The 21,334-nt window shown below is 36.2% G+C and overlaps 1 protein-coding gene across 1 annotated transcript; it reads right to left on the reverse strand.

The window, feature by feature from the left end:
* Positions 1-1,573: 1,573 nt before the first annotated feature.
* Positions 1,574-21,012, reverse strand: LOC121427804 (39S ribosomal protein L47, mitochondrial-like). Its single transcript, XM_041624368.1, has 5 exons — positions 20,813-21,012; positions 10,590-10,747; positions 7,734-7,891; positions 3,323-3,499; positions 1,574-2,409 (listed from the first exon to the last, which is right to left on the reverse strand). The coding sequence occupies exons 1-5, from the start codon at positions 20,965-20,967 to the stop codon at positions 2,245-2,247; spliced, it is 813 nt and encodes a 270-aa protein (XP_041480302.1). The 5' UTR covers positions 20,968-21,012; the 3' UTR covers positions 1,574-2,244.
* Positions 21,013-21,334: the final 322 nt, after the last annotated feature.

Consider the following 21,334-nt stretch of genomic DNA (forward strand, 5'->3'; position numbering starts at 1 on the left):
GTTCTGATATATGTACTTGTCCTTGTATGGATGTTTACTTCTTTGTGTGTGCATAATCATGTCATTTATTTGTCGTAATTATGTTTGTTATGGGAACTGAGAGATAATATATCGATAAAATTAAAATGAAATTGATCTGGAATAGAAAAAATTCTTGTCTTGTGCCTTTCTATATATGAATATTTGAATCTCTGTTCTCTCCTCCAGTCATATAAACCCCTCAAAAAAAGTTCCGCAACTCAAGTTTGAGTGCTAATAAATTTCTTAGTGTGCCATCATCATATGTAAAAGTGGTATCATTGGAAAGTATGATTATTCCTCTTTACGATCATGTGTCATTTGTAATGCTAGTGTTATCATGAAAAACACAGACATGATAAATATGCAGCAATGTAAGAAATGAAATGTTGCAAAAACTCGTTTAATACCATGTCATGTTTGAGTTCTGCAACTCAAACTGCAAGTTTGAGTGCTAATAAATTTCTTAATGTGCCATCATCATGTGTAAAAGTAATATCTTTAGAAAGTATGATTATTCTCCTTTACAATCATGTGTCATTTGTAATGCGAGTGTTATCATGAAATACTCAGACATGATAATACGCAGCAATGTTAGACATGAAATGTTGCAAAATGCGTTGTTTCAAATGCGAATTTCAATTGTTTCGAGGATGGACCGAGTGCATTCACTGTGGTGGAAATTCTATAGAAATGGAGACTCTTGTTGGAAATCAATGCATTTTGCAACATTTCACTTCTGACTTTTCTCGATGTTCAGGGTGATTGCATATTCCATGATTACATAATCACAGCAAATGGCATGTCATTTAAAGATGAACAATTCAGCTTTCCAATGATACCAGTTTCATCTTTTATACTTCATTAACCAAAAAGATATCATCCCCAAATCCGAGTTGCAAAACTTTTTTTGAGGGGTTTACATGGTTTGGGAATAAGATTTTGGCCAAGGAAAGAATGATTGCAGCAAAAATTCATAGTCAATAATTTAAGCAATATTTAGTTTTATACTAAAACTCCCATAGGGTTTGGGTTACAGAGCCTTAATATATAAATACATTACTCTCACAATGTATCGTTGGAACAGTTCTTACATCCAAGTGTGAGGACTGCTTCAGAGGTAACAATGCCATATACATGTAATTGTTATAATTCCCAATCAAAATGATGAGTATCATATTTTTTTATAAAAGTGATGTGGATGCCTCTTATTTGATGAACCATTCTCATCTTGAAACCATGTCAAAAGAACTACATGGACATGTAGTCATTAGTGTTGCTCATTAAGCATTTTTTTTCTGTTAGCAAAAATAATATAACTGGTCCATGGCCGTACACAGACATGGGGGGGGGGCAAGACATACAAAAATTGTGTAGAAACTTGAAAGTAAGGGAGCATAGTCAAAAGTGACCAAGTTTTTCATTCATGTGGGTGTTTTTTCATTTTATAACATGAAATTGAAAGATTTTGTTCACACTTGGTGAATTGTGTCAAAATTTTCAGTAAAAATTTGCCAGTTTTAAAAAACTTGAGGGGGGACTGTCCCTACCCCCCCCCCCCCCCCCCCCCGTTGTGTATGGCCATGGACAAGTCATGTGGTAGATTTCAGAGCATCACTATTACAAAAACAAGAGGTCAACTTCACTCGTATTGGTCTACACCCGCTTCATCTAGTTTCCATTGGAAATCGGTCTCGTCCATTATGGTCTAATAATATTGTGTCAACAACCACTTCATCTACATGTATTTAATGTCTAGTCTAATTGCAATTTATACCATTTACCATTTTGTTATACTTCCAGTCAAGCTATAACCATTTTGGGATATAGCCTGTGATACAACTTGGTCTAGCACCATAGTCTAATCTGATTATGATTCAAATTCCCATTTGACAAAAAGCAAAAATTGTAATAAGACCATCTGGGTGTTGGAGTAAATGAGGACTGAGACTCAGAAGGTATAAATTTTCTTTTTAATCATCTCTTCCTGACCCAAATAAAAAATCATGACATGTTGGTGGCTCTAGATCAAATAATAATTAGACCAAAATTGATGAATCGGGTTGAGACTATCTGAGAAGTCTTATACCATCAGCTTGTAGACAAAGTGATTCTACACCCATGCAATGGTCCACAGCATCATAACCTGTCAATAACTGGATCGTCCAATATGGCTGGACCTTGCATGAGTGCCAGCAGGTTTCCATAGCAACAAGTTCAAACTGTTCACTTATTCTCCCAGATTTCGGAATCAGGGAATCTCTGCTTTAGTTTTAATATGTGACTCCTCCTCTTTCTCCTCTCCCTACCGCCACGCTTTATCTCCTGTTCATAGAAGCGGGATAGATAACGCCCGAAGAAAGGATCGTACCACTTTCTTTTCGTTGACCACTGCGGATAAAGACAAGTGAAAGAGCATGGATCATTGTTAGCAATATATTTCAACCAAAATGATTGATCAACGTGGAAACTTAATTCCAACAATCTACCGGTATTTCAATACACAAATGAAATACAATTTAATTGTTTTTGGTAAGCTTAGTATGGAAATTCATTTAGAAAGAATTGTGCAATCTCAAGCAGGCTTTCTGTGTACAATACTTGGAGGTATCAAATAAATTATTAAACCTAACAATTACAGACTATAAATCTATTCTAAATATATTTCCATTTTGTGTTTGAATCAGCGTTGTCCTAGACAAGGGGTATAATATTAGCTTTGTTAAAGTGCCACATGAGCATTCGGAAATCTGTGCTGCGCTACTATCCGATATGCATAGTGAGAAGCACAGCATCGGGTCAAGGGGCCCCTAATAAAGGTTGGAAGTTTTTTAATATGAAGCATTTTATTAGGTCCATGTAAACAACATAAAAAGGGAGTAAAAATTCAACACAATTCAATGAAAGATGAAATTGTATTGATTTAATTTTCTTTAAAAAGCACCTTTCATGAATCACTTTGCAAGGAATGCTGGGCCAAATGTGGCATGCACACCAAGCTGAAGACCCCCTATGACCTACAATGTAATAATAATAATAGTTAATAATAATAATAATAGTTATAACTTAATCTTAAATAGTGTTTTTCATGAGGACACCTCTGACCTACAACGTAATAATAATGATAATAATAGTTAATAATAATAGTTACTTATAACTTAATCTTAAATAGTGTTTTTCATGAGATCCATAGAAAAAGGGGAAGCTAGAAGAGAATTCCAATGACGTGGAGCAGAGCTTGAAAAGGATCACCCAAAATTTAGTGTTTGCTTCTTTGACAGTTAAACCTTTATTAGGAACTTACCATTTTGTTCATGTACTTTGGCACTTTGTACTCTTTTGGTTTGACGAATCTCTTGTAGCCAAATGGAGTATACTGCCATTCCCCTGGGTGCTCTTCTTTGTGGCCTGTCTTAAGTTCCGTCAAAGCTTCTTGTCTCTCCTTCAGAATAACCTTGAGGTTTTCCATAGAGACTTCCACCTAAAATCAACAACAAAGAGAATGAATGTTATTTGGGCAGGGCATCCAGGTGATAGTTCTACACTAGACCAAAAGCTTCGGACTCTGTTAAATTGGTTGTTCCACTGAACTCAGTTGGCTTCACTCACCAAAAACAGAGACCTGGAAGTTCTAACTCGATCTGTACAGGGACTCAATGGCCTTAAGTTTATGTATTAAAGTGATTGGTTAACATTGGTTTGACTTTGAAAAGATCTGAGCTAGAAGGTCACACTTGTCACCTGTATCTGTGATATGTTACAAAAATGAAGCCCAGAAAAAAATTGTGTTCGAAAATAATTATTTAGTGCTTCAAAAATTGAAATATAAAGTGACCGGAAACACCATCTTAATTTCATCCCATACACTTATGTGTACTATGTAGGTGTCTATAAGACGCCTATTTACAAAATCGGGGTTTGCCTTGTAGTTTTAGCTTATCATTCTCAATATTGGTTGTTTTCAGGGTTTATTAGTTCTAATACATGCACTTGTGCACTTGTTTCATCTTGGTTTGAGAATTTTTTAAATCAGCTGCTCACAAAGTTAAACAATACCTTTAAGTTCTGATAAACGAGGAAAGTGGGAGTTGCGCGACAGCCGAAGTAAGTCACTGTTTTTTTTTCCTTTTTCCCGTTTTGGTGCATTTCAGGCCAAAACGGAATAATAATCTTTATTTTGGTCCAGTTGTTGTTATGTATTTTTATGAAAAAAAGAAAATATTGATAAGCTCTGTCGGGGTATTTTGCAGTGTTAACCCCCTAATTAAATTATGAAATGTTAAAAAACTCCTCGAAACAGACGGCTGCCAGCTGTCTAGTTCTACACCAGCTTCATCTACTTTCTCATCAGACATGGTCTACATATAATCTTACTGCAGCAGCTCGAACGTGAAGTGGCGAGGTCCTTGGGCGCAGGGCTGGGTGTAATTCTACTTCATCTACAACCAATTTGTCTACTAAGGCCTGTATTCTGAAGTCGGGTGTAACTTAAACTCAGGTTTAAAGTTGTGGTTTAAGTATGGACAGCCAATTGTCACATAATCACTAACAGTAAAGATATCATACTTCAGCTCATTCGGTTCTAAAATCATTGACTAATTGTGTAGGAATAAATGATTGTCTCCATCATCGATGAATCAGGAAATAGCACAGTAAACATAAGAAACATACAACATGATGAAATTTTGATACTTTTGGCCTTCCATACTTAAACCACAACTTTAAACCTGAGTTTAAGTTAAACCCGACTTCAGAATACGGGCCTAACGCTTTGGTCTTATAGCCATTTAGCCCATTTATCACTTTAATAATTTCAACTTTAATAGGCTATAGCCACTGTTCTAGCTAGAGTCTTTTAATGGTGGTCGCAATTTCACAGTAATACAGTTTTTTATGGCCGAGTAAGTGGTCTTAAAGCAGAAAGCGAATGAATATCATGTAAAGACAACCTGACATTAGCAAATCTCTGAAAATAAACTAATAGTTATCAAATATAATGATTATTGTAAATTATGTAAATAAATCAAGGTCACAGATGAAAATCAACACTGTATGTAAAATTCTTCTTTGCAGAAGGCATGTTTGAAACACTTATCATTTGAAATTAGTGGTGGTCGGAAATAGTCTTTACGAATTATTGGGTGGTAGTCAAATATCTTCTGTGCCGTTTAGACAGACCACTGCTAACCACTGAAGCTACATGTACATCACTGGCTATACCCATTTTATCCATAACCCACTTGGTCTAATACCACTTTATAGTCTACGGCCCATATTCTGAAGTCAGGTTTAACTTAAACTCAGGTTTAAAGTTGTGGTTTAAGTATGGATAGCCAATTGTTACATAGATCTCTAACAGTAGAGATATCATATTCAAGCTCAATTGGCTCTCAAATCATTCATAATTGTTAGGAAGTATAAATAGATGATTGTCTTCACCATCGATGAATCACGAAAGGGCACAGTGAACATAAGAAATATACAAGTTGATAAAAATTTTGACACTTTTGGTTTCCCATTATTGTACCACAGAGTTAGACCATGGTCTAAGTTAATTAAACCTGACTTCAGAATACGGGTCTATAAGGCTACATGAACCACATATACATTTTATATTCAAGGTAAAAAGTAATATGTAGACAAATTGGGAATAAGATCAACTGGGCATTAGACTAAATAATAATTAGACTATGTGGGCATTAGAACAAATACACTGGGAACCAAAACATGATTTAGAGTAGACTGAAATAATAGTATACCAAATGGGTTTAGACTACCTGCAGTGTATACCTACTGCTTGTAGACCTAGTAAATATAACCCTATACAGTGCGTATAAAAAAAACGGGACAGATTTGAAAAGTCTATAAAGTTTTTGTTTCAAATCATAATATCTATATTTTGGTGTCAATACGTGCTTTGGAGTCTTATCCTTCAAATACCATTAAAATAATTTAGTTTCGTTCATGCTTGAGCGAACACGGAATGTTTTTTGTCTGGGGTAAAAAAGGAGGCTTGCGCCAAAATGGCATAAAATGATAAATATGATGGTCGGACTTCTTGCTAATCAGCAGACTTCCTCTTAAACTTTTTACTATCTTTGCCATAATTTTCGAATTATGCAGTCAAAATTCATTTCCAAATCTACTTATTTGCTTGAATAGTTATGTTGTTCCTTTTTAATATGTTCTCTTTTAGCTTTGAATATTCCTTCTTTAGGCAAGAACATTTTTTTAAACCAAAGTATGGGAGAGCATGTTTTTTTTTCAAATCCTTTCATTGTGTGCTTCAAAAGTTATGGTGCCTATGAACAGTGGCATACTGAGGGTGGGGGCTCGGGGTGCTCCCCCCCAAATGAAAAATTATGACCAAGGAAAAAAAAGTGGAAAGGAAAATCACAGAAAACATAGAAAGTGAAATATGATATCATTTTCTGAATATTATGTCAAAATCACAAGATTGGATATTTTGATAAAAAAGTGGAAATTTTTGCTTGCTCGCTTCACAACTTTTTAATACATTTTATCCGATCTGCCATATCTTGCTCCTTCAAAATTGACTCAATACACCATTGCCATTGAAAGACATGAATCCTTTCCTGTTTGTCCTGTCAAGCACATAATTAAACTTGGTGAAGGATTCAATAACCCCTTGAAAATAGGATTCATGTCTTTTATAGGTTCCATAGCATAATTTGTTTCACCTAATAATTATTAAAGGTACCATTACATAATTTGTTTCACATAATAAAAGGATTTGAATAATTACAAATTCTCCCAATTAATAATGCAAATCTTCTTACTTGGGTTGACAAAAAGTCTCTTCTTTTCTTACTTATGAAGGAAAAGTCAAAGGTAAAAGAAGTTTAAATGAAAAACAATATAATTCAGGTAAATAAATAAATTTGTAAATGAAATTTGACAGCATAATTCGAAAATTATGGCAAAGATAATGAAAAGATTAAGAGGAAGTCTGCTGATTAGCCAAAAGTCTAATCATCAAATTTCTCATTTCTGCCATTTTGGCGCAAGCCCTTTTTTTGAACCCCCGACAAAAACGTCCCGTGTTCACTCAAGCATGAACAAAATTTATTTTTTCAAATGGCATTTCAAAGAAAAGATCTTAGAGCATCTATTAACATCAAAATATGGATATAATAATTTGAAACAAATTTTTTTATAGACTTTTCAAAACTGTCCCATTTTTTTTATACGCACTGTATATGAGGACATGTCTTAAAATCTGTCAAAGAATTTTGCATAGAACTACTTCAGAACATCAATAAGATTTGACAAAGGTCCGTATTCTGACGTCAGGTTTTACTTAGACCATGGTCTAACTCTGTGCTAAAATTATGGGAAGCTTAAAGTGTCAAATTATTTATTAATTTGTATGTTTCCTATGTTTACTGTGGTCTTTCATGATTCATCGATGGTGAATACAATCATCGTTTATACTTCATAGACAAATATGAATGATTTGAGAGCCAAATGAGCTGAAATATGATATGTCTACTGTTAGTGATTTATGTAACAATTGGCTGTCCATACTTAAACCACAACTTTAAACCTGAGTTTAAGTTAAACCCGACTTCAGAATACGGGCCATAGAGTTTTGAGTCCTGTTGAAGCTTGAAATACCAATGACCAATGGGCACAGCCACTACCCTAGAAGTAAAACAACTGATTGTAGGTAAGTGTAACCACTCAAAACAGACCTTGTTAATCCTCTCGGGACTTGGAAGAAATTTTTCTTGCCTGTCAGCCTCAGTCTGCATGGTCAAGAGCATGTTCTTCTCTTTCAGCAAGACATACCAAAGCTTATGTAATGTGACATAGTCCTTCAGTCTCAACTCATCTTTACTCCATGCTCTACCTGCAATTCAAGTGTAACAAAACATACATTAGTCACCGTTTTATAAGTCAAATATTTGCCCAAGTCAAAGCACCTGTGCAAAGCATGTCATACATGTTGTAAACAAGTCATGTACCTCTTCCAAGTCTTATTTATCCTCAGTAGTCCGGTACGGCCCTGTCTTACAAGGAGTTGCGATCAACTATCATCCATCGTTGTCATAATTTTCGTATGGGAATTTTGCACAATGTCCATTGTCAACAAATAGGAGCACACTGGATTGTCGAATCAATGGTGAATTTATGGGTATACATCTTATCTAGAACTTTGAATTTTTATAAACATGCATTTTAGATGTCAACATTGCTGGCATTATATAGTTGTGGTTGATCGCATCAACCGCTACTCACTGGAAGGTGGGAGCCCAGATTTCTATGGTGCCAAAACATATGTTCTAAGAAATTTACCTCATTTAAAATGAAGGAATAATTTCTTGATTTTTCTGTTTTATTCTTGTCAACTGGTTCCAAGGGTTTCCCTCAAACAGTTGTTCAGTTACTGTGAGAATACAAACAGCACAAACAAACGCAAAACCCCAAAGTCTAATTTATCCCCGGCAAACACATACGATGGGCGAAGGGAAAAACGAAGCTAGTCTTCAAGAACAGAATGAGATTTGACAAATAATATGAGGTCTAGGATGGAGACTATACTATAAAACTGATGTGTCAAAAAAAGAAGCAGTCACCAGACTGAATCTAGTCTCACTACTTCAGACTAGCTTTAGATGCTTGATACTAACTATGCAAAAAACCAAAGGTCTGTGCCTGTAGACTAAAATAAAGGAGGTCCTGGCTTTTAATGCATTTCAAGACCTTCCAACCCATGTAACTGAATAGTGATGGTTTTGCTTAAAAGTAGGAAAAAGGAGGCATTTCCCATAGGATTTAGCAGTAAAGTTATCAAGAAAAATAGATTAATGGGTCATTCCATGCCAATTCACCCAATGAATGTGCAATTTTGCACCCGACCGTCTCAGAATTCGTTGTAATTTGGTATACATAAAATTCAACATGGCCCAACCACAAAACAAAAAAAATTAGTCCAATCGGTCCGTCGGTTCTCGCGCTACGGCCCGCCCTTTTCTCCTTGTTTTGACAAAAATGGGCGTGACCTTCAACTTTCAATGGCCACTGCATCGTTACGTGTTGACCAATTTTCATGAAACTGGTACCATTTGATAGGAAATTCAGAGAGGAATCCAAAACATGCATCGAATAATGTATTGGAGCAATTTATAAGGTCATGACCTTTGACCTTAACTTTGACCTTGAGTTTGACCCCCGGACAAATAATTTTTTAACTTGATTTTCGTGTATGTTAATTATTGGTATGATATTGACAAAATATGTTAAAATCAATGATGATATTTTATTTCTTCACCTTTAAAAACTCTTCCAAAGATACCATGAAATTTCACTCTAGTCCTACACACTGATATTCATGTTAGTAAAGTGTTTACCAGTTACATGATTTCTTCCAATCTTAAGTTACAGTATGCAAGCACATGAAAAGAAATTCAGCTTAATCAGTTTACAAATAAAAGACTAAACCTTTATGCTAATGAATAGGTATCTGTTTAGGCATTTTATGATTCAGCAATATATATCATATACATATATATACATGTATATATTTTGATGATAAAAGTGAAGACTTTACTACTATGAATATATATGATATATATTGCCGAACATCAAAATGAATATATATTGATGAACATCAAAATGCCTAAACAGATACCTATTCATGAGCATAAAGGTTTAATCTTTTATTTGTGAACTGATTAAGCTTAATTTCTTTTCATGTGCTTGCATACTGTAACTTATGATTGGAAGAAATCATGTAACTGGTAAACACTTTACTAACATGAATATCAGTGTGTGGGACTAGAGTGAAATTTCATGGTATCTTTGGAAGAGTTTTTAAAGGTGAAGAAATAAAATATCATCATTGATTTTAACATATTTTGTCAATATCATACCAATAATTAACATACACGAAAATCAAGTTGAAAAATTATTTGTCCGGGGGTCAAACTCAAGGTCAAAGTTAAGGTCAAAGGTCATGACCTTATAAATTGCTCCAATACATTATTCGATGCATGTTTTGGATTCCTCTCTGAATTTCCTATCAAATGGTACCAGTTTCATGAAAATTGGTCAACACGTAATGATGCAGTGGCCATTGAAAGTTGAAGGTCACGCCCATTTTTGTCAAAACAAGGAGAAAAGGGCGGGCCGTAGCGCGAGAACCGACGGACCGATTGGACTAATTTTTTTTGTTTTGTGGTTGGGCCATGTTGAATTTTATGTATACCAAATTACAACGAATTCTGAGACGGTCGGGTGCAACCACTGGGTGAATCCAGATGGAATGACCCCAATACATATTTAACCACAAAACAAGAGCTTAAAATGGTCAATAATTCATATTCTTTCCTCCAAATTCAGAATGTAGGTCTGCATTTAGCAGTACAGGGGCCCGTTTCAGGACTTGCAACTGTTGTAACTTTGACATTATGGCAACTAACATGGAAAACTTGATTATGATTGGCTGTTGAGCCCTGTTACCATGACAGTTGCCATTATGGCAAAGTTACAACAGTTGCAAGTCCTTATGAAACAGGCCCCTGAACTGCTCCATTAATCCAACTTACCAGCCTTGACAACAGGTTGTCCCCAATTCTTTGGGTCATCGAAGAACTCCTCAAGTCCTCTGATAGCGGTGGTCGAATGGAAGGATGCAGCCAAGAATGGTCGGGCTGCAAGAAATGAGTGCTGCGGGTGATTCTTCCCAGACAACAAGATCCGTTGGCTTTAAAGGAAACAGTTACAATTAGACTGAAATCACAAATAGCTTTTCTTTTGCATCATTTCTACCATGAAGAAAATAGATATCCATCCTTCTTTACTAAAATAGGTAACTGATGACATTTTATATTCCCTTTACTAGACTGATATATCCAGTGTTTCAGGGAGTTTTTAAAACATTTTGTTTTTTTTAGTCCTCCTATACAGACGGATGTCTGTCATTGGGCTTGTAATGGTGGAGGTTCGACTAACGTCTATCCAAAGATCGTCTATGGAGAAAAGGGTGCGCTAGCACACCCTTGATTACTTCATAATTCCTCCTTTTGATGGACAAAAAGAGGCGCAATTATTAATGAGAAATTAATAGTGAAATTGAAAATAATCAGCTTCAATACTACCTTTCCGAAATATATGCTTGAAAATAGCAAATTTTGATGACAAGCATTTAGGATCAGGTTCCTCTTGGATCGCTCGGCATCATGTTTGTATAACACAGCTGAGCGTACAAAGGCACCAGTCAATTACGTTCGTGGTACCATTTTCAGCACCACCCAATCAGGTTCGTCTTACTATGTTTTCTCCATAGATACTGTAGTTAAGCGTCAGTCCAATCTCCACCATTCCGAGCCCAATGTCAGTCATCAGTCTATTGACCGAGGGGATACCACAAAGCCAGACGAGGTCTCAGCGGAGCATATCCCTGGCAGAAATAGACCTATTTATCGGTCTTACATGTACCTTGTACTAGCTGCCGAAAAAATTGACTCTTTCTGTTCATAATAAGGCAAGTGAAAAATTTGGTAATAGAGACAAGAACTAGACTATCGAGAGAAGGGATGGCAGGTTATGGCAAGGTTGACAACTACGATATTGTGTAATGAATAATCATTGTGTATTTCCTCAAACATAGCAATGGAGAAAATCCAAGAGTTGATTATTTTCTTCAATTTCGTAACATTTTCACCATTTAACTTAATGAAGAGCTGGTTTGGGATTGGTCATTTAAAAATATGGCGTCGCAATTATCTTCTATTTTATGTCTTGATATTATCTCTTTTGCATTTATATTAAATATCACCCATGGGTGTATTACATGCTGCCATGCACAGGAAAATCGCAGGCATGGCACATGCAACACTTGCATGGGATTGTGCGAATTTAAGAATAGATTTCTTAGATTTTAACAAGAATAACATCATTCTACAAAACTTAACCAATGATATGAATAAAATTTTCGCTAATACTACATTTAAGCGCTGATTTCTCTTCTCATTGACCAACTGGAGTTTACTCGCATTTCCAAAAATTTTTGTCTATAGAGCGCGCGATTCATATTCATATCAAAGACACTACAAGGGAAAGACTAGGCACTAAATTTTTTTTACACGTAAATCGATGCAAAGCGTTACCCAAAGTCAGCGAAGTGTCCAATCTTTTTTTTTTGTATAGACTTTGGTGGAATGTTTGTTGAAAAATGAATGGTACAATGTAGCTCGCACTGCTGGCTTTGAGACACATAGAATTTTCGATTTTTTGTTTGTTTCATATGTCATTGCTTTGAATGTTTTCCAAAATATTTGTCGTCAACAATAATAATCTGAATGTAGTCTTTTTATTAAAGGTCAAGTCCACCCCAGAAAAATGTTAATTTGAATTAAAAGAGAAAAATCAAACTGGCAAAATGCTAAAAATTTCATCAAAATCGGATGTAAAATAAGAGAGTTGACACTTTAGTTTTGCCTATTTTTCACAAAACAGCGATATGCACAACTTAAATGAGAAGGTCGATAATGTACCTCACTCACTATTTCTTTCTTTGTTTTATTGTGTGAATTATACAATATCATTTTTCATAGATTTGACAATAAGGACCAACTTGACTGATTCATATAGTATGAAAAACAATGCTCATTTCATAATGTTCAGGGTCTCACTTGACAACTTGAGAAAAAAAGAATATTCTCTAATTCATATAATAGAATACAAAAGAAATAGTGAGGGGATGACGTCATCAGTCTCCTCATTTGCTTACCCACCAGGATGTGTATTAACTGTTTAGTGAAATTAAGCAAAACTTTAAAATGTCATAACTTTCCTTTTTTTTTATCCGATTTGGATGAAATTTTCAGTGTTATGCTTGTTGTTGGATTTTTCTCTTGTTATTCAAATTAACTCTTTGTTGGGGTGGACTTGTCCGTTAAGTCACTGCATTTATTGGTGTCCATATTTTATCAAACAATCACAGGAATTGTGTATACAATAAATTTAGATAAAATACTGACCAGCTGAATTAAGGATGTGAATTGTATTAGCGCCTCCATCGAGCTTCCTTTATTTCAGTGGAAGAGACATGCCAAGCCACTTTCCAGGCCAAGGTAAGCGATTTCGCTCTTTTTATGTACTTTATATATTGAAAAATAATTTTGTTAATAAAAACGGATAGCCACACACCGGAAACAGCCCCAGTGAGTAGCATGCAGAAGTAGTTTCTGCAAACATAATTCCTGTTCAGGCAATGCTAACCAATTACTAAAAATCCATAGTGAAATCACATTCATAGTGCGAGGTTATACATGTACCTACAGCATACTAACCTCGCAATCATGTGAGTGATTTTGGGTGCAGTTAACTTGCATAGATTCAGGAGGTGCCATTGCCGAGTGGTCTAACTTGGTTTTAAATGGAAAGTCCAGCCGCGTTCGATCCCTGGCCGCGGCACCTATGCACGTGAGCAAGGCATTTAATCTACAATGCTCTTTCCTCCTGCTTTCAAATAAATGGAAATGCTATATGCATTATTGGTAACTACAATGAATGTAGGTGTGCACTTGTTTTAATAAAAAAATTGCATTGATTCATTTCAGGGGTCCGGGGCCCGGGTTAAACTCGGCAGTTTTGAAATTGAAATACCAGTAGAGGCACTGGTCCAAAAAATTGGGATTGTCCCAGAAAACAAGGATATCCTCATAAACCAAGACAAATAATGTCTTGATAAATTGAGACTCCTTGTTTAAGGGGACGTTATTTTTTCACTTCCCCCTGCAGGACAAAGACAGTACATGAAATTATGGAAATTGAGAGTGCTAAAAATAGATTCAGGGTCCTAGATTCTCCCCAGTTCACCGTCTACTTTTTATGACTTGCCGTCTTCCAATAATCTTGTTATGAAACCTGATATGTTTACATTGACTAGCGCACTTGACTGGTGTCAGCCATTTACAGGTGAATGACCTTTCCTAGATTTCTTGTGTGGAGAAATCTTTGAAAAATGAGACAATCCCTGTAAACTGGGATGATCCCACCCATGGGTTCAATTTATCTCGCGTGCGAAGGATTATCATATGCACCTGGTGCACGCGAATATTTCATACCCTTTTTGCTCAAATAACGTATCATTACATTTATATAGCAAAGAATTCAAAATGGGCTATGACACTTACCGAACCATATGGATCATTTGTTGACTTCTCTTTGCTGTTTTTTTTAATATAATAAGAGCATTTTTCGTGATCTTCACGTAGAAACCTTCTGCTCAGCGCGGATATCAATTTTTGCCTAGAGGGCGCGCGATATTATTCACAAGCCGGTAGGCACTTAAGAACCAAGTTTGAAAGGATACTCGTAAAATACGTCACTCTTGCCTATGAATATTCATTAGATCGTGGTCGTGCGTGTTCAATTTACACTGAGTGCATGCATGCAGAGTTTGTATTGAATACGCACGACCACGATCTATGAATATTCATCGGCGAGAGTGACGTAATTTTACGAGTGTCCTTTCAAACTTGGTTCAATATTGTCACGCGACAACTGTCAGCGCTGATAGTTGTCGCGCGACAATATTGATGAAACACCCCCCTGGTTCAGTGGTTGAAGCGGGACATTTTAGCACTTGATTTTGCCGCCCTCTATAAGCGTCACGTAACTAGGTTGCATTAACAATGGATCCAAGATGGCGAAGACAACAAATGTGAGTAAACTCTCTTCTACTTTTATTTCTTCATCCCATTTCTGCGATTTTTGTTCCCTTTCATTTAATTCTATCATACCAAACTTTCCTAACCGATATTTATACCCATGTACAGAAGTGTTAACGTCAGATTCAAATTATAAGCACTCCTAGTACCAATGAGGTCCAAACATTAACATGTATGGACCTCATAGGCGACATTACCCAAAATTATGGGTTAGACAATTCAGTTCTGATTTCAAACCCAAGAATTTGGTAAATGTACGCCTTAATACAAATTGGAGTTATGCGATATGACTTTCATTTGGTGGGAAGACTTTCAATACTTAAAAAAATGAGTTGAAATTAAAATGAATTACTATTAAACTTACATTTCAGGCCCTTTTTGTTGATTTTCGGTGAGCATTCCACACAGCTGCGACGAGTGATCAACTCCGAAGTGATACGCGAACTGGTCAGCTGATCGGTCAGGTGATCGGTAGATTATCTTTTTGTCAGACGTTCATAATTTATGTAAAGCGTATCAATCTTCAGTATCTTGATTTCAAAGTATCAGTATTGCAGATAAATGTCATTATTAATTGGAATCAGTGGCGGATCGGGGGGGGGGGGGGGGGGGGGGGGGGGGTGGGGGTGGGGGTGAGCATTTCTGCCCGATCCCCCTATTGAGATTTGTAGTAAATATTTTGTAATTAAATACATTGTTCATACTAGTTATGCGACCCCTCCCTTATGATGATCACAGCATTATTTGTAATGGGGATATTTCGTTCATATTCTTGTCTCTTCTCTTTTTAGCCTTTTTTTTGCTTGTTAAAACCTTTTTTCCCTTTTTTTTTGGGGGGGGGGGCTCGCCAAATTTTACGTGGGTCAAAATTACCTTCATTTTTTTGGTGACAATTTTTTTTTCATTTGTCCAGTTCTACGCGAGACAAAATTACCTTCGATCATTATTATAGTTAAAAACTTTTTTTTATTTTTTATTTATTTATTTTTTTTTGGGGGGGGGGGGTTGCCAAATATCACGCGAACGTTTTTCAGCTTTTACTGTTTTATTCGACTTATAATCAAATATTAAATGGGGCTTACCACAGTTTTTTTAAAGTCAATTCATAAAAATATTCCTCCTCGGGATTTGAGCTTTCTTTCATGAAATATCAATCTTTTTCATGATTACCAAAAATACTTAAAATTTTTATCGGTGTAGGCCTATAAAGCTTTAGGTCATGCGTTGCGCCTGCCATATTTTAATGTTGATCAACTTTATGCTTTTAATGAATTCCTAAAAACACTAAATTCTCAGATCATCAATTTTGTCGCAATCGAATAATTCGATTGCGTCTCTCTATCAGTTTTGAATATTCATAAAAAATATCAGCTCGTGCTTTTTGCTCATAATATTTTGATTAGTAAATTCTTCTCTTATATAATCGAGTCGGATAGATAGATAACTAGAGAGAGAGAGTTGGGGGGGTCCCTCAGCTACTTGTCCTCGCTTATTCCCAATTTGTTATTATGCTCATGTTGTGAGAGCTTTGTGTTTTCATATTTTTTTTTTTCAACCTTTTTATTGTCTTGGAGCTTCCCTCTATTTCTTTACACTATGATGTAGTCCTTTTTACCTCATTGTTTCAATCATTGGCGGCGGAAGCCCCAAATTTTAGGAGGGGACAACCCAAAAAATTTTGACAAGCAAAAAAAAAAAAGGCTCTCAACCCAAACATTTTAGGGGGGGGACGTAGGAAAATAAATTGACAAGCAAAAAAAAAAAAAAAAAAAAAAAGGTCAACAACAAATTTAGGGGGGAACGTCCCCCCCCCCGCTTCCGCCGCCTATGGTTTCAATTCTTTTTTTGTTCTCATTTCAATGAAAACATCATTATTAAACTGACGTAGAAGACTTTATTACGAAATTTTGACATTGTTTTGTCTCATTTGTTTGGCTTTCTTTTTTTCTTCTCATCTTCTTTTTCTTCTTACTTTTTCCCTTTCCTTATTTTCTCTTTTATTTCATTTTATGAGGTATCCGCCAATTTATACAACACCAAGCATATAGAGGCGGATAATCAGTGAGGGAGCGTGACGGTGTGCCGCTCTAAAAAAAAGGAGGAATATTGGAAGAAAAAAAAAGAAGGGATGGGGAAAAAATAAAGGAAAAAAAAGAAAGATGATGATGGCAATGATGATGATGAAAATTATCTTGGTGATGATGATGGTTGTGGTGACGGTTGTGGTGATGATGGTGATGCTAATGATAGTGGTGATGATGATGATGACGAGATGTAATTTTGTTATTTTGTCTTTGAAAAAATTAAGTAGTGCAAAGTTGAATTCATTTAAAGTTTATTATGAAAATAGCAGAAAAAAAACTAGAACTGCAATCGTTTCAGAACGATGTGCATGCATTGACGCCTCTGATTTAATAGAGAGCAAGAAACAAAAAGAGATAGAAAGAAAACTGTAGATGATATACATTCTCAAAATATTAGAGGGCGCTATTTCTTAAAGGAATGGTCACTGATGCGTAAAACACAGTTAGATTATGTGAAATGATACAATTGGCAAACCCTGAAAATATGAGACAAAAATAAATTCAAAGGAAGTTATGGCAATTCAACTATTTTAAGACTTTGCAATAGAGGGCGCTATTTCTAAAGTTATGGTCACTAATTATGGATAACATGTCTACCAAATTAGAATGAATTTTGATGAGGAACGGTGGCAGGGGAGGACTAACAAATATTACATGTTAATCAAATTGGATATTAGCACATTTTGCTGTCCATAGGAAGTTACATTCTCGAGTAAAATTTTTTAGACCATATTGGCGGCCCATACGTGGTTGTTGAAAATGTGTGCATTGTGAGCAGTATACCATGTGTTCAGATTGACTTATCTTGAAATTTTCTGTTGTAACCTATGTCGTATTTGGTATCACTGGAAAGAGTATTCCAATGCGGTGACATTGATACCACTTTTATTTGTGTGGAAGCAATAGACCGGAAGTAAATGCCATATAAAGAAAGACATTAAAAATGAAGGTTTTGCACAATAATTTTAAGCTACCGTCAGCAATTTGTTAGTTTCTGTTACAAAACATTAACGAACTGTTTAAGTATATATCAATACTCATATCTGCCAAGTTAAAAAGAATAAGCTTCAATAATAAGGAAATAAGAGCAAGTTGAAGTTGTGCTGGCAGTAAAGTGCATTTTTGGGTATTTTGCTGATTTTCGGGAGCATTTTTGAGATATTTCGTCAGTTGTAAGGTATATATTTTTTTAAATGGCATGAAAGGGCATATCTTAAAGACCCTAAATCCAAGAAAGGGTACGGGTTTGGCCATGCATGACGCAATGAGGGGCATTCAAAGGTAAGCGTTTTTGAAACTTTAGAGGGCGCTATTTCAATGACGGAAGATCAATGATGCGTGAAAACTTAGTAGCATGTATGTTATGATACCGTGATCAATTTCTAAAAGAATGAGCGCAAAATGAATAAAAACAAGAAAATTATGGCCATTTTACGACTTTTAGACATTACATTTCAATAAATATGAAGTTTTTGAAGGAAGGCTATTTCGGATTTGAATTTAAGGCATGAAGATGGCATTTTGAAGGTCAAGTTATGCGTCGCAGATGATGGAGCAACTCTTGGACTATCTATAGCAATTTGTTAGAAGTCTGTAGCATGCAGGATAACTGAGATATGAAAGAATGAAGAATGGTATGCAAATGGACTTGAAATTGACAAAATGGCGCCTGGATGGTCATGCATGAGTGATTTTGGAAAATGGAAGACGAGAGGCACAACTAGGGATGCTGGACAACATGTGTACCAAATTTGGATGAATTTGGATGAGGGACGGAGTCAGGGTAGAGCTAACAAAACCATGTGTTAAACAAATGGGATTTTGGTGGAAGAAGAAGAAGAAGAAGAAGAAGAAGATTACGGAATAGGAATATGGAACAAGAACAATGCATTGTCGCCATTGGGCGTCAATGCAATAAAAAATTGGTATGCGTTCGAGGAAAATCCATCCCCCACCAATTTTTTTTTAAAAGGTAAGATGGTTTTTTTGTGACGGCGTAGGCCTTTGCAAGCAGCTATTATTATGGTAAAAAAGTAAATGAAATGTCAAGAAATACATGATAATGATTTTTATGGTACATTTAGTATATCAATAGATAACTTCATACTTGTTATCAAAAAGAAAAAAAGTGGGTACGGACCATTAAAAATGGGAAATTTGGGCATTTTATATTTAGGATAGAGCAACTGCTCGTTATAGACGTCACAATAAATCAAGCATTCTAAATTCTATCAACTCCATTTTTTGTCAAATAACACCTTCATCGATATTTTGAAATGATTTTTCTCATATGTTCATCATCTTTTTATCAGGGTGAAATTCCCCTTTAATTTACAAAACAGATTCGCAAACAATATCAAGAGTAGTGGGAGGCAAGGGCGGAAATCTAAGGTAGGGGACCAGGGGCTGGAAAACAGGCAAAAAAAACAACAAAAACAAACTAACAAAAAAAAAAAAAAGGAAGGTTTATCACCCCCAAAAGAAGGTCGTCTCGTCCAAAATACATGTTTTACTTCGATTTAAATGATGTAGGCCTATTTCTTTCCATCATATAAAAGAACAAAAATAGTAGGGGACATTTGATAATGTGCCCCCTACTATTTTGGGTTAGGGGGAAGTGTCCCCCTGGGATTTGCGCCCATGTGGGTGGGGGGTGCCCCGGTGGGGTCACTCAGCCGCAGAGGGGACACGTATGACCGTTACCACAAATGCAAGTGACCCCCTATTGCAGTCAATTTCAAGGACATTTTGTGAAATTTACCCCCCTATTTTCACGCAAAACAAGGACAAAATTGCGGTAAAATGGTACCTTGAAACACCCCTAATTATAAGATTGTAAGGACACTTTTGCCCATTTCGCAAATTTACCCCTATTTACCGTATTTCAAGGACAGGGCATTTACACCCTTTCCTCAGAGGAAATTGCAACACAGGCGCCAGAGTGCTCAGTCCTTAAAGATGACCAAGAGCCATGTCATACTGATACAATAATCCAAAAGAACTTTATTTTTCTTGAAAAATAAGAAAAGTAGAATTCTTTGTAAAAATAAATGTAGAGTTGTCCATATAAAGATACAGAGCATGATGTGACTCGGCGACGGATTTTACTTCCCGTAATCGTTCTCCCCTTTTTCCTGAGCCCTATTTCCATCAGATCGAGGACGGTGAGCACCCCTATTTTCACTACTTCGAGGAGTGTTCTGTCCGCGGACGTTCCGTGAAATTGACCCCTTTTCCCGCGATTTTGGTAACGGTCATGCGGTCCCCAAGTCATATTGAGTGACCCCACCGGGGGGTGTTGCACCTCCTTTCGGAATCATTATGGAACAGTGTGAATAGTCGCTGTGATTTTGATCTCATACCTATAAAAAAAAATAGAACAGAAGAACGCCTTGACCACAGGCCAAAATGCCTAACAATTTTTCCGCGGCATTAGCGACTCTCGTAAGGGGTGCTCCATTTATAAATAAAGTTGCATGTGTAGCTGTCTATGGCGACAGAATTTATCGCAGAATTGCAGCCAGAAGCGTGGGAAATTTCCAGAAAATTCAAGAAAAGAACCGGTGAGTACCGATTTAACAGTACTAATGTAATTAGTAACATTTATTGAATTATAAGATTATTCAATTTTTCGTGAAACAAAGCTTAGTTCTAAGCTAGTGCGGCCCAAATGCGCGTGAGTGGAGTCCCAGTTTCTTAACACGGGTAAGTATTGCGGTGTCGCCTAGAGTGATTATAAGGCGCTGTTTGGTGCATTTGTATAGTTGCATTTTCCTTTCCGACGTGCGGCCCTATACGGGCAAGTGCCTGGCGTTAGGGGTAAAAGGTACGAATAGTACTATGATTTTTACCCCAGAACGCCTCCTGGCTACCCACAACGCCCCTGGCTACGCAGGCTTACGTATAGTCGTTAGCATGCCTATTGAACGTACAACCCCGATACCTTCAAATGGGACTGAACCTAATGAACACTAGCCGTGAAAAAAGTCATTAAAGAATTCTACTCACAATGGATAACACGGTGAATATCTAGCCTCCTGGTCGAGCCTCCTGAACTTCCAGCTAAATAAGCCCAAATCGATACACCGAAAAGTATTGGATAAATTCGTTACAACTCGCGATAAATGTGTTCCTATCCTGAATCTGCAAGTGAGTGATGCCATTTTCTTGTTTCCGTTCGCCGATATGGTACAGTGTTCCCGAAACTTCAAACCGCAAAATGAAAAAGAAAAAAAAGCATATCAGAATGTCAAACAATTTCAGTAATGATTAAATTGTATTTTTTTTCTTTTCAACTTCGGTAGTCTCTGAAGATGTAACGGACGGCATGATGTATAAATGATATTGGCTTCATATGGAAATTAACTTGAAAGGCATATCAATGATAGTTCATACTCGGCCTATTTTTTAAATTTGGTGCTTGGCAGCCTAAATATTTTTGTGGCAATCATATGGGGGGAGGTGCTTACTTTTTATTTGTGGAGTATTTATTTTTCCTGTTGAATATGACTGGAAAGAAAATAATTTTTA

Source organism: Lytechinus variegatus, chromosome 14 (assembly GCF_018143015.1).
Source record: "Lytechinus variegatus isolate NC3 chromosome 14, Lvar_3.0, whole genome shotgun sequence".
Taxonomy (NCBI): Eukaryota; Metazoa; Echinodermata; class Echinoidea; order Temnopleuroida; family Toxopneustidae; genus Lytechinus; species Lytechinus variegatus.

Excerpts from the sequence above, each read along its gene's own strand:
- LOC121427804 (XM_041624368.1), bottom strand. The coding sequence starts at position 20,967 with ATGGCATCACTCACTTGCAGATTCAGGATAGGAACACATTTATCGCGA. Across the intron at positions 10,748-20,812 it reads TATTCACCGTGTTATCCATT|CCAACGGATCTTGTTGTCTG; the intron begins GTGAGTAGAATT and ends TTTCCTTTAAAG. Across the intron at positions 2,410-3,322 it reads CAAAGTACATGAACAAAATG|TGGTCAACGAAAAGAAAGTG; the intron begins GTAAGTTCCTAA and ends CTTTATCCGCAG.